At 47.2% G+C, this 19,178-nt stretch overlaps 1 protein-coding gene across 1 annotated transcript in view; it reads left to right on the forward strand.

Moving 5' to 3' along the window:
* Positions 1-361: 361 nt before the first annotated feature.
* The window catches only part of PRKG1 (protein kinase cGMP-dependent 1), a 432,157-nt gene continuing 413,340 nt past the window's right edge, over positions 362-19,178 (forward strand). The window contains exon 1 of the mRNA XM_065639324.1: positions 362-802. Coding sequence (XP_065495396.1) covers positions 537-802 — 266 coding nt within the window. The 5' untranslated portion in view covers positions 362-536. The remainder of the gene's footprint in view (positions 803-19,178) is intronic.

Raw genomic sequence — 19,178 nt, forward strand, 5'->3', positions numbered from 1 at the left:
GACGCGGAGCTCCCGGGAGCGGGGAAGGGGGGGCGGGCGGGCGTGGCTGCCGGGCGGGGCGGGGGGCGGCTCCGCGTGGCTCATTAGCAGAAAGCAATTGAATATTTATGAAGTGCTCTTGTTTGAATCCCAAGTCTTCGGCTCCAGTTACAAGGAGCTGCGTCACCCTCCGATCACATGGTAATTGTTGCTATTTCCAGGATCTCAGCCTTGCAGAGTGGCACAAAAGCTCTTTCCCCTTTTCTTCTATTTTTTTTTCTTCCGCCCCTTTCCCCTTCTTTTTTTCTTTTTGGCTTTTTTTTTTGGGGGGGGGGACGGTTTTGAATTTTTTTTTCCCGCTCGCCGGCTGCCGGCGGAGCTCGGGGCAGCGTTCGGGGATGCCGGAGCCGCTGCCCTGACCCGGGGCGGGCAGGAGCCGCCCCCCCCGCCCCTCTCCCGGGGAGCGGATCCGGCCGCTGCTCCATGAGAACCGCCCGCCCCGACCCGGGACCGGCTCAGCGCTAACGCCGGGGGGGAGGGGGGGGGTTACCCCCAAAATGACCGAGCTGGAGGGGGACTTCACCAAGCTGCTGCTGCTGAAGGAGGAGCGGATCAAGGAGCTGGAGCGGCGTTTAGGGGAGAAGGACGAGGAGATCCAGGAGCTGCGGCGGCGGCTGCACAAATGCCAGTCGGTGCTGCCGGCCCCCAGCCCGCACATCGGCCCCCGCACCACCCGGGCTCAGGGCATCTCGGCCGAGCCGCAGACCTACCGCTCCTTCCACGACCTCCGCCAGGCTTTCCGCAAGTTCACCAAGGCCGAGAGGTAGGGATGGGCACCCCCTTTTCCCTTCCAAAAAACCGAGTGGGGTGGCCGGGGAGGGATGGAGGCGGCGGGACCAGCGCATTCCCCCCGCCTCGGCTCCCCGGAGAAGCGGCATCGATTGTGCCCGGGGCGGGGGGGGGGGTGGAGGAAGCGCCGGGGACATTAGGGGCTTTCAGCCGGCTGGGGATCGGATAACCCATTACCGGCAGCCCGGCCCCCCGCTTCCCTTCCCCATCCCCGGGGGGATGCTCGGCCGGGAGGCGGCGGTGCCTCCCCCGGCGCTGGGAAAAGTTTGCAGCGGGGCCGGGAAGTTGTTTGGCCGCTCCCCGAGAAGCAGCTCCGGGCTGAGGGAGCCGGCACCCCCATCCCCGGGGCAGGTGCTGCCCCCCTGACCCCCCCTTTCCTCACCTCATCCTCCCAACGTGCTCCCCAAAAACTAAAGCCCACGCTCCTCCACCCGTGGGCTTTGCAGTGGTGCTTTGCCTCCGGTTATCCCTCTGTGCCGGTGTCAGGCACCTAGGGACAGTTGGGTTTTTGGTGTTTAGTTTTTGTGGGGTTTTGGTGTTTAGTTTTTGTGGGGTTTTGGTTTGGTTTGGTGTGTTTTTTTTTTTTTTTTGGGGGGGGGGGTGGGATGCAGGGTCTGCATCACTCAACTTAGGGTCCTGGGGAATCTCAAGTGCATGACCCTCTTGCCTCAACGCACGGTGTGAAAATGGGGGAGCGCGGTGCCGCTCGGGCTCCCGGGGATATTTATTTTCAGCGTGACGGAGAAGTTGCAGTGGGAGCGTGTGGAGTTCGGTGCGACCGCAGCGCAGGGGACCCAGCGTCACCCTCCTTTCGGCAGAAGCCGTCACTGGCGCTCGCTAAGTGAGAGACAGTCTCGTTTCTTCTGAGCGTAGCGATTTATTTCAGCCAAATCATTCCTGACAACGTTTCTCGTAGCCGGGTGTATTTGGGTGGGGGCTCGCACCACTCTCCTCAAGCTTCTAAAATGTACCTTGCCATCACCCAGACCAAACTCCTGCCCTTTCCTCCCTGCCCTTCGCTAATGAGACCGTTACTCCTTTAAAGATGGGAAGCTGTTGGCTTTGGGCTTTTAAAAAATGTATTATTTTTTCCCGACTGTATGGGGTGATTTAATAAACCGCCGTGCCCAGAGAGGTGTGCGACTGCCGGCCACGCAGGCAGAGTGTGTCAGCCCATCCTTTGCGGGGTTAGCGCATCCCTTCACACCCCCTGCACAAAGCAGAGGCGGCAAATTGCAGCTGGAGAGGAAACCCTGGTCCAACTTTTTCCTTTGCTGTTGCTCTTTATCTCTTTTTTTTTTTTTGAATGCTGTGATCGTCCTAAGCCTCAGGCTACCGCAGGGGAAGGCGACAGCGACCTGGCACCTGCAGTAACGGCAGGGGCCTTGGTGCCCACCCATGTGGAACAACTCACTTAAGAGTAATTAAACCTGCTCACAGCTCTAGGGAGGTTTAATCCTCACCTAAGACTTTGCTGGCTATTACCAGCTTGGGCTGGCAGGCCAGCACCAGAAAATGCTGTATCTGTGTGATGCTGTGAAGGTCGTTTGCCCCGTCCTGCATCGTTCCCATCACTCGCGTGTTGTTTCAGCCGCAGCAAAAAGTCTTGGTGGGGCCTGCGGGCACCTCCCATCGCCCCTCCGGGCTGGCACTTCGTCCCCGGCATCTTCCCGTCCCTCAGCCTCGCTCGTGGTAGCCATGACGATGGTAACCAAGCCAGTTTGGGGTTGCTCCGTGAGTTTAATTACGGTTTGCTTAATTCTTCTACCGACTCATTGCTGGAAGGAGTGACGGGCAGCCGCACGCTGTACCGAACACGCTGTACACACAACCTGCCTCTTTTTCTTTCGATCCCCGCCAGTGGGTTAAACAACCGTCTCACCCATCGATCCAGTCGCGGCTCCGGCATCCCGGGTGCGGGGGGTGAAGGCTTTGCTGCAGTCGGGCTGTGCCAAGAGGATGATGAGGTTTTTTGGTTCCCGATACTGAGCAGAGGCACAAGTGGGCCTGTCTGGTGCCAGTTGCCTTTGGGTTTCTCTGGCTCTTTCGGCTTAAAAACCGCTGACAGCGTTTTGGCTAATTTATTTATGGAGGTAGCTTATAGACCTCTAACAGTCTCCTGCTTGTGTTTTAGTGACAGCAGCTGACAGCATCATCTAAACTGTTCATCCCGCAAGTCTGCAGCTCCCTGAGAGGTTGGAGATGGGTAATACCTCTTTTCTAAAACCCGGAGACAACTTCCAGACCATGAAAACACCAAGACGGTGTTTAGACCTGACTGTTTTGCATGTTGATCTTAAATTAATGCTGATAGAAATCTTTTAATCCAGGTCTGGGATCAACCTTCAAATGCTTTTTCATCTCTGAAGATACAGATATAGCTATTGACAGTGTAATTGATTTTATTTAGGGCAAGCTTCTCTGTAATGTACACCGATACTTAAACTCTGAAGAAGTTGAAACTAGTAAATGAGACAATAGAAACTCCAAAAGGAGTTAAATCCCAGAGTTTGTGTCTGGCAGTATGTTGTGTCTCTTGTAACCCACCCCTGTAAGGTGTCAAAGCTGTGAAGTCTTGCAAAGATCCAAAGAAAGCGGCTGCAAAACCAGAAAGGTGTTGAAAGATGCGTTACCTTTTGTCTGAAAGTACGTTTTTATGCCCTTATCCCTCCCGATAACTTAGTTGTATAGATTTTAATGGAAGAAAGTATTGCTGTGTAGATAGTCGGGTGTATAGAGTTGTTATAAATCAGATTTTCTTTCCAAATAGTCAGGACACTGCCACTGTCTGTGTCTGTTTTTCAAAATATAATTCTTCCCTGGTATTTTCTCGATTCGTTACTGCTAGCAGAGACTTGTGTAGAGGAAAGAAACACACTTATTATAAATGACTCATGAATTTGTTTGTTCAGTGAGTTTTTATTCACTTGTACCTAAACCCGATAAGCGTTTCGGATCATACGCAGGTTTGACATTGTCTGGCACCGCATCCGGCAGGTGCTTATTGCAACATAAAGGAGGAAAAAACCAATTTGTTGTTGTTTTTTTTCTAGCGGGATGGGATGATACAGCAATCGAGGCACTTTGCTAATGCCTGGGAAAGCGGTTCCTAGGAAGAGATCCCCAGTTGCTAAGCAAAGGCTCTGCCACGGCGCGAGCGCTGGAGACGATAAATGATGCAAAAAGTAAATGCCGAGGTGCACTCGGAGCACTTGACTGGGACTAAAAACCAGATAAGGACCCCGGGGATTTTCAAAACTGCCTTGTTTCTGCAGCGAGGGGCTATTTGAAAACCCGAGGGGTGCTAATCTGCAGGTTTTCAGCATCCAAAGATGCTTCGTGCCACGCGAATGATCGACGTGAGCTATAATCCCAGTCTTTTAAATCGTCCTGTCAGTAAATTCCAGCAAATGCATTCTTTAATTCAGAGGTGCAATATCTAATTCCAGCTTAATCCTGCTTATTGGAGTCAACAAGCCGTATTCAAACCAGGGCAATGCAAAATTACTTTGGAAACTGTTACTTGTTTTGAAATAGCGACTAAATCTTTGTTGGTATTAATGCGCCAGAGCCATGACTAAAAGGCAGTCGTGGCCATACAAGCAATTGCATTTTTTTGCATGCGATTATATCCTCAGCTTTGCAAATTTGGTTTGGACTGTCCTGTCTCTGTGTTTTTGCCGTGCCCGTTTGTATCTGGCATAGCGTTATAGATTCAGCCTCAGCATCCTTTAAGAGGAACTATGAGATTCCCCACCCTGTTCCCAATAACAGACCCATCCTTCCTTGCTGCACCAGCTAACTCTATCTGCAGCTTTTTAAGGGGTTTTCCCCTCTTTTACTTTATTTTGGGAAGTGTTTGCCACAAGATGGCAGTGGGGTCTAATGTTTGAGGTGAGATATTGGGGTGTATTGTGGTTTCAGCTTCACAGCCCTGGCCTAGTTGTGCTGCAGGTGTTTTTTGGGGTGAAATCCTGGAGTAAATCCATCATTTTTCCCCTTTCCACCTTCTTGGAGGTGTTGGGGATGTGTTGTTGAAAGTGCGTGTTCAGCCGTGGTGATTAAACTCAGTATTAAAGGCTGCAGGTGGTCTATACGGTACTGTGGATGGAGGATTGGAGCAGATGCTCTCAGCTTCTTGCATCTCCTGGCTCCGATGCTTGTGATAAGCGGGTGTTTATTGGAGCAGATGCTCTCAACTTCTTGCATCTCCTGGCTCCGACGCTTGTGATAAGCTGGTGTTTGATGGCAGGTTCAAGCCATCTCATGGGTTTTGGGTACCGCTCAGGCCAGGACTGACCACACAGAGGGTAAAAACTGGGCAATGCGAGGCATCTCTAGTCCAAAACTCAAGGAGAGGTCATCTTCAAAGCTGGACTGGGCTGCTTGGGTCGCTCCAGCCTAAAGCAAAGGGATCCCTCGTGCTTCTCCATCACTTCTCCCTCCCGGATATCCCAGTTTTGGCTTATGGCTTGCCTGCCGCGGCCATGTCCACCACCCCAGGAGCTGGGGAGGGCTGGGCCGTTGAAGATTTCACCCATGGTTTGGTCCAACCAACCCTTAGCATGTCCCTCCTGAGCAGCTGGGGCTGAGCCCGTCCTCCCCCAGCCCCTTTCTGGGAACTCAGCTCCCAGTGGGTGGCTGAGTTGCATTAATTTAGACATGATCTCATCATCCGCCAGCCGCTAAAGCAATATCGATCCTGCGTTCGGCCTCCATCTGAAAAACAACCCAACTGCTTCCCCGGTACCTGTAACCACCGTCCCTCGGGGCTTCGGGAGGCTGGAAAATGAGCATTTGTCAATTTTTTTTTTTTTTTTAACTGTTGGAGGTGAATGCGTAACCTGCTGCAAACGTCTAACACTTCAGTGAGGTTAAGGACAGCCTTTAAGCTAAGGAAAGGACATTTTGGGTCTATAGCTCGTCTAATATTTGATACCACTAAGCAGCTATGCCTTAAATAGCAAAACTTGCTCGCTTAAGCCACCTCCGAGTCCTCTGGGTGTCCGCTATTTCTGTTTAGAGATAACTCGGTAAGAATCAGCATCGCTTTCCAAAACTCAGAGGAAGGGTAGAGGGGCAGCAGTAATTTTAACATTAATTACTACCCTAAAAAATGCCTCTCTTCCCTCATTTACCCATCATGGACCTGCTCCCGGTGCGCTGCGACCATACGTTCCTTGGATGCTTCATCCTTGGGTGATCGACACTGAAGATTGTAAAGATTTTATTAGATTAAATTATATTGACATAGGAACAATTAACGCTGGTCTCGTTGCTTGCAGTGTCCGTAGTGCGTTGCTGGCCCAAAGAGAGAGGAAAATAGGAAGAAGTTTGACCAGGTGTTGTTTAACTTGGGGATAGCTGGAAAACGTCGCAGAGGGAGTGACTGAAATGTGAGATGGACACTTTGCTTGGTCAGTCTCTGCTCTAATTACTTGGATGGAGCAACGTAGTCTGTGGCATGAAGCTGTGAACGATATTGAGTGAAATTTGGAGACATATGGGGTGCTGCATGCTGTAGGAAAAGGTACGGCACGGGTCACCGGGTCCCTCGAGAGGGCTGAGGTCAGTAAAAGAAGCGGAAGGATTTTAGAGAAAGAAAGGAGCAAATGTTTATGGTTAATCAATTGAAACCATTTCCCTCCTTTTAATTTTTAATGGGCTGAAGTAACCGCTCCTTCCTTCCCTGGGCATTGCTTTCCTTTGGCTCATGGGAGACCTGAAAATTGAGCTGCAACGCGGGGAAATCATGTTCCCGAAGGGCGAAGGATGGCACCTCTCTGCCGGGTACGGCCGGGCATCCGTCTGTGTGTCTGTCACCAGCAGCCCTGGTGACTGATGCTGCCTTTTCCATCGTATCTGTTCAGCTCCTCCTCGCAGGCAGAACAGCATCAGTGCTAGAGCAGCACACCAAAAGTAGCTCAACTGAGCTTTGCCTTCCACCTCCAGCAAAAAATATAGAAGGTATATTTATTTATATAGAACGTATATTTATTTATATATAAATATATGAAATTTTTTAAAAAAATAGATTATTTAATATGATCCCTGGCTCTAGTGAAAAAGGATAAGGCAGCAGAATTAAAAATTTTCTGGGTGGTTTTCAATGAAAACTTGGAATATTTGGCTTCACTATTTTATTGCTGGGTTTTGCAGCGAGGAAAGCCTACGAGACCGTGTCATGACATCCCAAACCTGACCGTCGCCGTCATGACTAAAGGCTCATGCATCACCTGCCGGGTCTCAGCACCTCGTACTGACACCGGGCAGGGGGTGACGATGTGGTCGCCGGGGGCAGGATCGGACCCGGGATGGGGACAAGCTGCCGCTGCCCGTCCCCGGCTGACGTGGGCTTGTTCCCAGCGGCGTCATCGCAAATTCTTCCTTCTGCCTATTTTTAAATGCCTCAAGTCATGAGGCTTTCGGTGCCTCCCTTGGGGGGACTAAACCACAGGCAGAGACATTTTCGGGCAGCTGCCAGGTTACTGTATAACCCACCTTCTGCCTGCTCTGGTGACAAATCCCTGAAAATGGGATCGCATAGAAACTTTAAACCTATAGCTGTGCTCCCAGGCAAGGTCCTGAAAAACTGCTTTTTTCTCTCAGGTCTTTGATGTTTAAAATATTTATTTTTATATATATATATACATATATATATAAAAGGGAGACAGCATCTAGCAAATGCATTGCGTTATTTTTTCCATGGCAGCTTGTGGACATCACTGGGTATGGAGGAGGAAAAGGATCCCGTGCCTCACTTGCCGCTGCATTTTTAAAAGCACTGTGTAGATGCGGGCATATATGGTATTATAAAGTGCTTGGCCACAGTCACTCTTTATTTGGCTGCTTTTTAGTCACAGCAAGTATCATTTTTGTCAGAACCGTACCATGGAAAAGGTAATTCTCTACTGAAAATCCCCTGGGCGGTGAAGTGTATGAAAGTAAAACGAGACAGCAAGGACTAAAATAAGTCTGCGAGTCGCTCTTTGCAGCTCTACTAACGAGAAACACTGGGGAAAAAGCCTTCTTAAGATATCCACTTGGTTGCTTGCAGAGTTGATGCGTGTCCTGGAAAATATCTAACAGCTTGGCAAAGGGGCTTCTTAAAGAGCTTCACCCTCTGCCGTGACCTCCCGGCTGGAAAAGATGAGGAATGCTTTTTTTTTTAATAGGGCTTTTCTACATTTTGCTCATGGATATTCTTTGAGCATATTTGTTCTGTTACTAATACAACCCTGTAGTCATAAATGGGGCATGTGCATGTGGAGGAGATGCTAAAAAAACCAAATTATGGGGATCTGCAAGCACCAACGGGGATGCTTATGTCTTTGGATCAAACTCACGTTTGGGGCAAAGCCCAAGATTTGTGCAAAATTCTACAAAGGAGGGGGAACAACCACACCAAATCTCTTGGCTGTGTCCAGTGGGGTCTTGAGAAGTGGAAGGAGCAGGTGGCGGTCACATACCTGGGTAAGAAAGGGACTTTGTGAGTCGGTGCCCAAATCTGTTCTGCTGATGCTGTGGCTTGTGGGCTCATCATCCTTGGGGACTGCCCTGACACAGCCCTGCGCAAACTACTGCAGCCGCAATGTTGGCTGTGGTGGAAAGACCATCAAGATTGACTCCAACCATAACCCACCCCTGGCACTGCCCCATGTCCCTGAGAACCTCATGTCCGTCTGTCCAACCCCTCCAGGGATGGTGACTCCAGCACCGCCCTGGGCAGCCTGTTCCAATGCCCCACAGCCCTTTGGGGAAGAAATTGTTCCAAGATCCAACCTCAACCTCCCCTGGCGCAACTTGAGGCCGTTTCCTCTGGTCCTGGCGCTTGTTCCTGGGGAGCAGAGCCCGACCCCCCCTGGCTCCAAGCTCCTTTCAGGCAGTTCAGAGATCAGAAGGTCTCCCCTCAGCTCCTGTTCTCCAGGCTGAACCCCCAGCTCCCTCAGACCCATCACACTTGTGCTCCAGCCCCTTCCCCAGCTCCCTTCCCTTCTCTCAACTCACTCCAGCCCCTCAAGGGCTTTCTTGGCGTGAGGGGCCCAGAACTGACCCCAGGATTCGAGGTTTGGCCTCCCCAGTGGGGTTTCGGAGATGCCAGTGGCTTTAGTGCTCCTGATAAGCTCTTTGAAGCCAAATCTGACGGGAAGGTGGTGGAGGCTGTACCCAGAGCTCACGGCAGGAGGGTCAACCAGGGCTTTGGTGGTTTGGCTGAGCAGAGATGCTGTCTGGCCAGGGAGGGACAAGCCTGGATTTGGCACAGGCTGGAGGGACCCCCTGGTGAGCCTGTGACCAGGACCAGGCTCTGCTGTCCCCAGGAACCTCCCGCTCTGCTGCCTCCACCAGCTACGGTTTGGATTGCTGCTCAATGATTAGCTTAATTACATCCGCTTTGTTATCGAATGGCTTGGTCTCTTCTCAGGTAAAAGTTTGGATAAATCCCCGAAAACTCAAATAAAGGGAAAACGTTTCCTTCTAGCACAAATGAACTCATTTAAACAATGTCGTGTCAAGGGAAAATGTTTCCCTGTAGCATAAATGAACAGATTTAAGAATTTGTGGGGCTAAATAAAGATGCTCCTTTGAACCCTCCTCTGGTGTTGAGCTGATAGAGACACACGTTGGTTTTGGGGAGGCGTTTTGCAACGCACTCCCGTGCGTCCGGTTCCAGCATAATGGATAACTGTTCGTTTAGTTTAAATGTCAATTAGAACAGAAAATTACGTATGGTCCCAAAACACAGCTGATGGCTTGCCTGAAAAACACTGAGCCGTGAAGCAGCTTCGTGTTGCGTTTCCCCTCCCAAGAGATGCTGCTGTATCTCCAGAAGAGTGAGAGTCCATTAAAATTGTCCATTAAGATGTGAGGTGCATTGTATACTGTTATATACATTAGAGCGGGGCTGTCTGCTCTCTTCAGGGCTTGGAAACGTTTCTCTCTTTTGCAGGGAGAATATATCAAGTGTAGCTCAGATAAATGCACAGACTGGTCCAGCAGCGGGCAAATGTTGTATTCAAGTCTTCCTGTACAATTTGAGTTAAACACAGTAGCGAAATAAAAGCTGAAGGTGTAATCAAGCATAAAAAAAGTTTTGCCTGCTGTTTGACTTAAATGGGTTTTATTTTTGCGCTCCTTTGGCATGGTCTTTCTTGGTGCATTTGTGGTTTTGAGACTTGTCGGCGCGTAGAATGGCGTAGAAACGTACACCTGCGATGTCCCCGTAGCAGTAAATTAATTACAAGCTGATGGTTTGACTGTAAAATTCAAACAGTATACAGACACATTTGTAGGAGATGAAGTATTAATTAACATAAAAGGCCCAGAAGGTAACTATGGAGGTGTGAAACAGGATCAGGACATCAGTATCTTAATATTTATGTTTTCTGGTGTATGGTTTGCAGTGATGGAGTACAGTGTGGGGCCATGATTGATTCCAGCGGGCGCCATAGGATGGGAGTTTTGAGTTATTTTCATTTTAATTTGGCTCGTGGTTGGAAGTTTTTATAAAATCCTCCAAGATAGAAATCACCACCAGGATTCTAAATGACCAATCAGTGTATAAATTCTCTTTAAAAACAAAATCTGAGTTGTTCGTTGTGAGGGATTAGGTCCTGAATCTTGTAATTCTAATTTCTATTTGTGCATCTGCCTGGAATATTGTCGGTATTTAATTTCTTTAAACTCTTTAATGCTTTGTATGCTCTGTATAATTTATCCTGCGGAATACTAAAGCGGGAAGGAGAACTGGGAAGAATTTCTCGAGCGGCGAACGTGCTGAGATCCCCCACAAATATACCCAAATCCTCTGAGTGGCTTAACATGTGTGCCAAAATTTGGGTGTATGGTAGATGTCTTTGGTGTAATTATTAAGCCAAAATGCAACTTTAATAACTGGAATTCGTGGGTGGAGCAGAAAGGGAATCCCTTAAGAAACGCAACCTGAAGGGTGACTGGTTTTAATGGTTTAAAGGCATGTCAGAAGCGACTATGGTGCAGAGAAAGATGCCAGGAGAGATGATTATGCTTTGAATAAGGCTGGCGGGGGGTTGCTGGATTTACTTAAATTTTTATCTCGAACAAGCAAAAAAAGCTAGAAGGTATAAATCCATCAAACTTGTCTCTTGCCAAACTCTGTAGTTTTCTTGAAAGCCGAAAGAAAACAAATCCGTGCGCTGCGGAAGTATGGCAAGCATGGAAAAGTTAGATTTGCAGTAATTTGGGAAGGCAGCACGGCGAAAAGCTGCGAAGGAGCAGACAGCTCTTGAGAAGGCTGGGGGGGGGGAACGCTGCTTTATAAAACTGCTCTGCAATTATTAGAGGGAAGTTTTGTCCCGTGTCTATAGGAACGTGCCCAGCACGATGGGAATATGGCTCGGTGGCAAGGAATTCTTTTATTTTTGTGGCCGGAGGGAAGCGGCTTCCAGCTGGGTTGGGATCGTTACTGCAGAGTGAAACGCAGGCTGCAGCATGGCAGAGGGTATTTTTGGTAAAAATAACTGGGAAATTGCTTTAGGCATGGGGGGAAAATGTTGGCGATAACAAGGCCGAGTCTCCCAAGGTACTCGGAGGTATTTTTGCTTTTCATCTCCCAGCACTTATCACTGGAGGGCAGTGGTGTCTGAGAAGATGCCTGGAAGAAGAAAACCGCAGATAAAGAACATGGCAAAGCTCCTGGGTGACTGAGACACCACCGGCTCAAGATGTTGAGCATGTCATTGAGGATTAGAGTGAGGATTTTATTATTTAAGCGTCTTTCCTTGTCTTGCGTTACCTTAAAGTCCCGCCTCGTAGCTGGGTGACGTTGGGTACGTTGTTCCCGTCCCCGTCGCTACAGCACCGTGCAATGCCGCGCTGACCACGTTGGCGATGCCATGGAGGGCGGGTTGTGGCACAACCCCCTGCCTCAGTTTCCCTGCCTGGACACCCATGAAAAAAATGAAAAATCACTTGGGCGATTTGTTAAATGTGCGTAACTCGGGTGGAAGGCGATAACCGTGGGCAAGCGGGATGAGCTTGCCTCGCTGACCCATGCTTTGGCACCCAGGAATGTGGGGTGCTTCACGTTGCCGCGGGCTCTTTTAAACCTTACAGGTTTTCAAAACCCAAAGTAAGTGGGGGTGGTTTGGCTTCCTGAGTCTTATTTTTTGCTAGAGACAGAACTTGAAAGCCTTGCTCTGCTCATTCAAGCAAAATCTATGGGGAGCTGGGCATCCTGATACTGGGACGAGAACTTCTGTGAAGGCGGCTGGCCATAAAATGGGCATTTGAAAACAAGCAAACAGCAGTATATATTCCTTCCCCCTACCCCGTTTTCATTCTTTTATTAAGAAAGTAAAACTCATCCTATACTTATCCAAAGACAATCTTAAATTTTCCTTAAAAAGAAAAAAGACTATTTTCTTCTTCTTCCTATTTTCTTATTACTTTGTAAGGCAGAGGAAAAAATCTTTGAATTGAAAAAAGAAGTTGCCTTTTAATTTTATTTTTCTGTAGAAATAATCGTAGTTTTCTTGTCTCAATTCATGTTCCTTTCAAGGCCAGAACTGGGTGTTAAGTAACAGCACGAGATCTTTCCTTTATTAACATGTATTGGCTTATTTTGCAGTTCGATCACTGATAGAATAAAGTTGTTTAGAAGAGGGTAGTGGGACAGTTATTGCCTCAAAATAAAAATCTCCTGGTTTAAATCTTAATATTTACCTGGCAGAAATGCATTTTCTTTTGCCGTGCTGTTCACCTACTCGCAAGGAGCCCCAGCTGTGCACCAAGCAGAAGACAACCCTTCTTTGCTACGTATTTGATCCCAGCTACCGTTACCTACAATTAAGGATTTTTATTCCTGAATCCATATTGGAGCTCTGGAAAAATCCCCCCAGGAATAACCAGCTTTCTGCTGGATTTGACTTGCCCGCTTGGCCCATCACCTTCCACACAACTGGAATGGCTCTTAGGTTATGAAATTTAATTTTCCAGCAAGGGAGTTTCTCTGCATAGGCTGTAATGGGGATCAAATGGTGGAAAAATGCCTCTTTTTTTTTTTTTTTTTTTTTTTTTAATGCAGCATGACAGTATTAACATTTGATGCTAAATGCGGGGGGTCTTGGTGGTGACGAACATTTTGTCTCTCTGGAGAGAAGGGACAAACATTGAGTGCTTGAAGAAATGAGAAGTTTGGGCGTGGCAGATGGAAACTAACCCAGACTTGGTGTAGAAAAGAAGGAACGAGGAATAATTAAGCTCGGTGCAAGCGAGGCAAAACCGGGCTTTGATGCTGGGGTACGTTGCGTTTGCTTAAGCAGATGTGATTTATGGGAATGTTTCCACCACAACGAGGAGCAGGGTGGAAGATGCGACAGTCTTGGAGAAAGTGCTCGTTCCTTTTTGCTTGCATCTGCTTTTAGACCGTTGAATTTAGCTTTGCAAACAGCGAAAACTCAGATGGGGGTGATAGTACCAGGTTACGGCGGATCTCTGGGTCCGTACAAAGGACTCGGCAGGAGGATGGGTGTGAAGATGGAGCTGTAGAGCTTGTGCAAAGGGAAAGCGGAGACGGAGCACGGCGGCGATCTGTGCGCGTAAGGGAAGAGGATGGGGAATAAATACGCGTACAATAGTTGGATTAATTATGGCGAGAGTCAATAATGGTACATGCAAACGGGTAGTGGCTTCATGACATGGTCGATGGGCAAGATGACTTGTTTTGTTTAATAAATGGGAAAGCATCGGCTTATTAAGAAATGTTTCAGCAAGGGAATTGAAACGAGGATGAGGCTCAGACTGTAAATAAGGACAAGTAAAGGCTGTTGTTTGATGCAGCACAGCAAGATGCCATTTCCATTTCAGATGAAATCTTCCATTTTACCTGGTGTTACGGATGGATGGGGATGCAGCACTCTGCTGGACGCTGGTATTTGGCTTGGGGGCACAGGGAGGTTCAGGTTTACCCTTTTTCACAAAGTCTTGTGGGCGGTTCTGATGTCATTTCAGCCTGAACAGAGGGGAAAAAAAAAATCCCAACCTCAGCTTCTCCAGGGAAAATTTTCATAGAACAACACTGCAGGTGTTAGGGCGTTTTTTATCTGTAAAGTCCTTTTCTTTGGAAAATGAATTTCTTTGCCTCTGTTTTGCAGATGAAGGATGTGAATAACTTAGGGTGAGTGTGCTGGTAAGAGTGGGGTCAGGAGGAGACCTCAGGAATCAACTGCATTTATGGCCATTGCTCAAAAATGGAGTGTATTCCCCCCAGCTGGGAAAGCTCCATTTTTACCCCATTTTGCCTCCTTTCTGCTAGCGACAGTGCATAGAGGGGGCTTGCACGGTCACCTTAAAATCACCATCTGTTGCAATTTTTTCCAAGCCAGTTCTGATGCCATGTCCTCCTTGAGTTTGGGCAGCCATCAGGCAACGGCTATTCACGTATTTCTGTCTTAAGCTGCCTCTGCAGCTCAGAAAAAGACTATTGAATATTTTTTAAAAAAAAATCAAAGCAGCATAAAAGTATTTTTTTGTTTGTGTGGGGTTTTTTTGGTTTTGTTTTTTTTCTCTCTCTCTTTTTTTCACACTAGCTAACGATATCTACATGAAGGTAAAGGTTGAAGTCCATATGTTCCCTTTCATCGTATAATATATGGCTGGGGCTTTAGCATGGTGTTTTGGCAGTCCCTGCCAGGATTGTGTTTCTTGCATTGATCTGCAGTTTTATTATCGGATGCCTGGTGCGGGGAAAGGACTGTATTGCCTTTTTGGAAACACACACCAGAGCAATGAGTCTCCTTTGCAGAAACCCTGATGTGTTTTGCATTTTTGCTGCATAATTCAGTACTGCTGCAGCAGAAAGAGCAGAAGCAAAATTGAAATTGGGCCCTCCCCTCCATGACGTTATAATAATCACATAGGAAAAAAAACATGTTCAAAGTGAATATTTTATCTTTGATGGGAGATGGCTCATGGCAGCTTCAACCCGAAGCTTGTTCCTCTGGAGGAAGATGCTGGAAAAAAACGGGTTAAGCTGCTTGTGGATATTATGGATATGAAATATCTTACTCCATAAAACCATATGTTTGTGGGCAGGAGAGCAGAGATGCGTGGGAAAGGGAAAGGGAAATGGTGTCACGGGTCAGCTGAAGGCCAGTTTCATGGAAACTTTGGTGCCTGATTAATGCCTTTGGGGTCTGTGCGGCAGAATGTATCCTAAAGCCCCAGCGAAGATAACCAGCTCGTTGCAGAGACTATTTGCATCCAGAAGATGTTGAAACACTTGTGTCCAGCCCACCCAGCTCCTTCTGCTGCAGCTTTTTATCAGCTCTTGCACCTTTTTGACTGGGTTGACCCATAATTTGTAGTCGCTACTTGGATACCAGTAAGCAAGTATTAATACGGCTGTTTTCCATCTTCCATGTTGGGTTGGTTAACTTCTGTATCGGAGAGATGGTGTCTCCTCTTTCGTTCTGTACTAAATATTAAGTAGCTAAAAATCAACTCTCTTTGCAAGACTTGAAATAAAATGTGAAAATACAGGAGGGGAAAAAAAACCCCATTAATATATTGGTTAGTTGTGCACCGAAATATGTCATTAATCTCCCCAGCTAATGTTTCCTTGATTGCTCTTGCCTAAGCAAGAATGTGAAACCGTCCATTTGAGCTGGTTTTTTTTCCCACAATGACTATTCTTCTGACCCTGTTCTGGGCCTGTGATTCATTAGGGACTGGAAGCAATAGTTATTTGCGTGGGCGTTGGATTTGCTTGTCATGCAATCGCTTTCACATTGGGAGGCATCATACGGGGCTGATAAAGTCCGTACATCTGCATTCTACACATGTTTCCAGGCTGAAAAGTCTGCAGGATGTTGGGCTGACAGCGTTTGTAAATTCAGCGTGTAACCTTGAGTTAAAGAAAGAGGCTTTACGATTACATTTATGTCCATTTTGAGCCATTCTAGCATGCCCAAAAGAGGTTGTACAGCAGAAGAATGAATGAAAATTACTTGAATTTTCCTAAGTGGGTGTCTTAGAAGGTCAGTGAGGGCAGCTGTGCTCGTCTAGCCTGATTTGCAGGAGATGGGTCATTAGCCTTTTTGGAGGTTTTGTTTTCACTAGTGAATTTCTGTCCTTAAAAAAACATATGTGTGTGTATGTGTGTGTATATATATATATATTTTTTTTTTTTAAATATATATATATATATACACACACGTATATCTTCAGATTGTGGCTTAAAAATTTGCTGGCGACTGAGAAAGCACCACGATCCCTTGCAAACTGTTCAAAAGATCAATTGCCCTAATTGCTCTGCCTCAACTATTGGTTCCGCATTTCAAGCCCGAATTTGTCGAACGTCACGGTCCCGCTGTTCAATCCTGCCCCGGCTGTTTGCTGGGTCGGCCGCCTGTTCTCACGCTTCTCCCCAGCGCTTTTCCGACAGCAGCTCATAGTTTTTAACCTCCCCTTCGCTGAGATAAAAACCCTGGAGCTGGAGACACGCTCAACGAGCTCCAGTTTGTAGCTCAGCCGGTTTACAGCAGCCTCATTACGTTACATCACCGCAAATGTTTTTTTTTCAACCCAATTTGCAGGCGGTTTAATAAAACTTGCTACGATCTATTTTCTGTAGAGCCATGTAGATTGGTATTCGTTATACTGCCTTAATTTCTTCAGCAATTGAGAATTGCACACCCCCAAGGATGGCCAGGATTGACGTCAAGCTGACACAATTATTTGTTAAAATCTTCATGGAGTGCTTGCTCTCCTCTGGCCCTCCAAAATGTTTTTTCTTGGTATTTCAAAACTTGCTGAAGACCCTCAGGAGAGAAAATTCAATGGCCCTTTGGTCCCCCCCCTTTTTTTTTTTTTTAATTTCAAAAGCCAGTGTATAAAGACCTGATCCACTCTGTTTTCCAATATTTTGGCTGACCGTAACACGTCGCACTCTCTGATCTGTTAAAACCCTGACCCATAAGATCATTTTTTTTGTTTATCCAAAGACTTGCCCGACAATGGTATTCTGCCTTCCTAAGAAAGCTGCAGCCATTGAGTTTACTATCCCAATTGCGTGACTCTTCCTGTTCCCTTCAATTAACGTCAATTAAGTGGAATTAGAGCAATTCTAGTTTTTATAGCCAAGCTCTGCTGTTGATGGGCAGGAGACTCTTCTCTCCGGCCCATAATATTTTGGCAAAGCTATGCTAACACTTCAGTTTTACTCTACAGAAGCCTTCCTTTCTCTCCTTTTATTTTTAGCACCTTTCTTCTTAGCATGAGGTGCCTGGTCCCGAGAGCAGAGGTGGACTTTCAGCTAGAGACCATCGGGATGGACTTGGGGTGGCTGAATATGTCTTCATCGCTCTAGAGATGGGGCTACCGCTGGTATATTCTATATATGCTAACCCATGTATATACATAGATAAAATATATAGCTCCCATATATACACTAGAACGTGCTATATATGCCTGTAAGAGCGTTATTTGCAGCTGCTGCGCTGAGAACATGAGGATGACTTGGAGCTTGTGTGATTTCTTCCGCTCCTTTTAGACTTATAAGATAGTTTGGGTGGGAAGGGCCCTTCCCAGCTCCCCCAGCACCCCCCCTGCCATGAGCAGGGACATCTGCACCAGCTCAGGTTGCTCAGAGCCCCGTCCAGCCTGGCCTGGGATGTCTCCAGGGATGGTTCATCCACCACCTCTCTGGCCAACCTGGGCCAGGCTCTCACCACCCTCAGGGCCAACAATTTCTTCCTCACGTCCAGCCTGAATGTCCCTCCTATAGTTTCAAACCATCACCCCTTGTCCTATCCCGACCAGGTGGTTTTAAGTGACAGACTTTGAGGAGCAGCTCAGATGCTGCTGTTTGAAGTTCCTTCTGTTGCCTGAGCGCCGGTTTGCAGCAGAAGCTGCTTGAGCCTGATACTCTGCTGACGAAGCTATTGAGATAATGATTTCCCAGTGCGGAGGAAACATTTTCCACTGACATTATCTTGGTCTAGCCTTTGGACCCATGCGATGATAATGGAATAATCACAACCTGATTTCACGTGCTTAGACATTGCCTTCATCACAGACAAATGTTCCTGAAGAAGTGAAATGTCGTCCTGTTACTGACTGATCTTTAAAACCTTTAGGTGGTCTCTTATTTTTGCCTTTACAAGCATAGTTTTCACTTGTATATGTTTGAAGACTTATTCAGCGTAAAGTAATTACTGTGTTTATCAGTGTGCTAAAGCAGACCTGGCATGCTAAAATAAATGATGGTTTGCTGATCTTTAATCAGTGAAAGCGTAAAGGAGGTTAAACACAGATTTTTCTTTTGAAGTGTACTTCTCATTTAAGGGCACTGAAAGAAAATTCAGGCTTGAAATGAGAAACGATGCAGGTTTGTTTGGGAATTGGCACCTCCAAAATAAGATCAAGAGCCGTGTGGAGGACGTACCACTGGTTCCAGCTTGGGTGGATTTGCCTTTTGAGAAACAGTAGGACAAGAAGAAGAAATTCAGGATGGTTTAAGGGACGTGTTGTTTGGTGGAGGTGAGCACTGGCCACGTTTCCTATGGACCTGTGTTGCCTTCCCCAGTAAAGATGAGGGGAAGGTACTGGTTTGGTTGGAGAGCAATGGTGTACGGTGCCGCGGGAAAGGACCCAGCAGCCCGATACCGGTGGGAGAGGTTCAGTGAAAGGGGGATTGTTTGCCGACTGCAAAGCATATGTGCTTTTTTTAACAGGTAATTAAATGGCGTGTGTTCACGTGGATGTTACTTACGGGCTTTGAGATTTGCAGCTGGTGACCTCGTGAAATTATAACGCCCCTTCCAGGTTATTGCGTGGACACAACCAACACAGAGAAAGAGGAGAGAAAAAAATCCTAAATTAAAAAATCCTGGTGACCAGAAGTATACGTGGAAAGGGGACAGTATTTCAGATTTGCAGAGCTTCAGCAACATGTCTTTAGTTGTAAAAATACCAATGCTGAGCTGAAAAGAGTGGCTAAGCAGGAGCTTTTGCATTCAAACCGCGATATGTCCTGGTGTAAGGATCTGGTTCCACAAGCAAGTGGGAAATCTGAAGCTGTGTGTGACTTGTGGCACTGCTTAATGCCAGGAGATGGACAGAGAGCCTCAAATCATGGGGCAGTGGGAAGAAAATGGTCACAGTGCGTTTCTCCATATTGATAACTTTCCTGGGAGCACACGGACACACCTTGACCTGGAGTCGGAGCTGTGAAAACTCTGGCCTGATAGTAAAAGGACTAGTAAAACTGGACTATTTTTCCTGTACTTTTGCACAGCCAGTCTCTCCTTACTTTTTTTATTGCTTTTGAGCTTAGATAAGCTTGGCAGAGTAGTTGGTAGTGCAAGGAAAAA

Source organism: Caloenas nicobarica, chromosome 7, assembly GCF_036013445.1.
Source record: "Caloenas nicobarica isolate bCalNic1 chromosome 7, bCalNic1.hap1, whole genome shotgun sequence".
NCBI classification, from domain to species: Eukaryota; Metazoa; Chordata; class Aves; order Columbiformes; family Columbidae; genus Caloenas; species Caloenas nicobarica.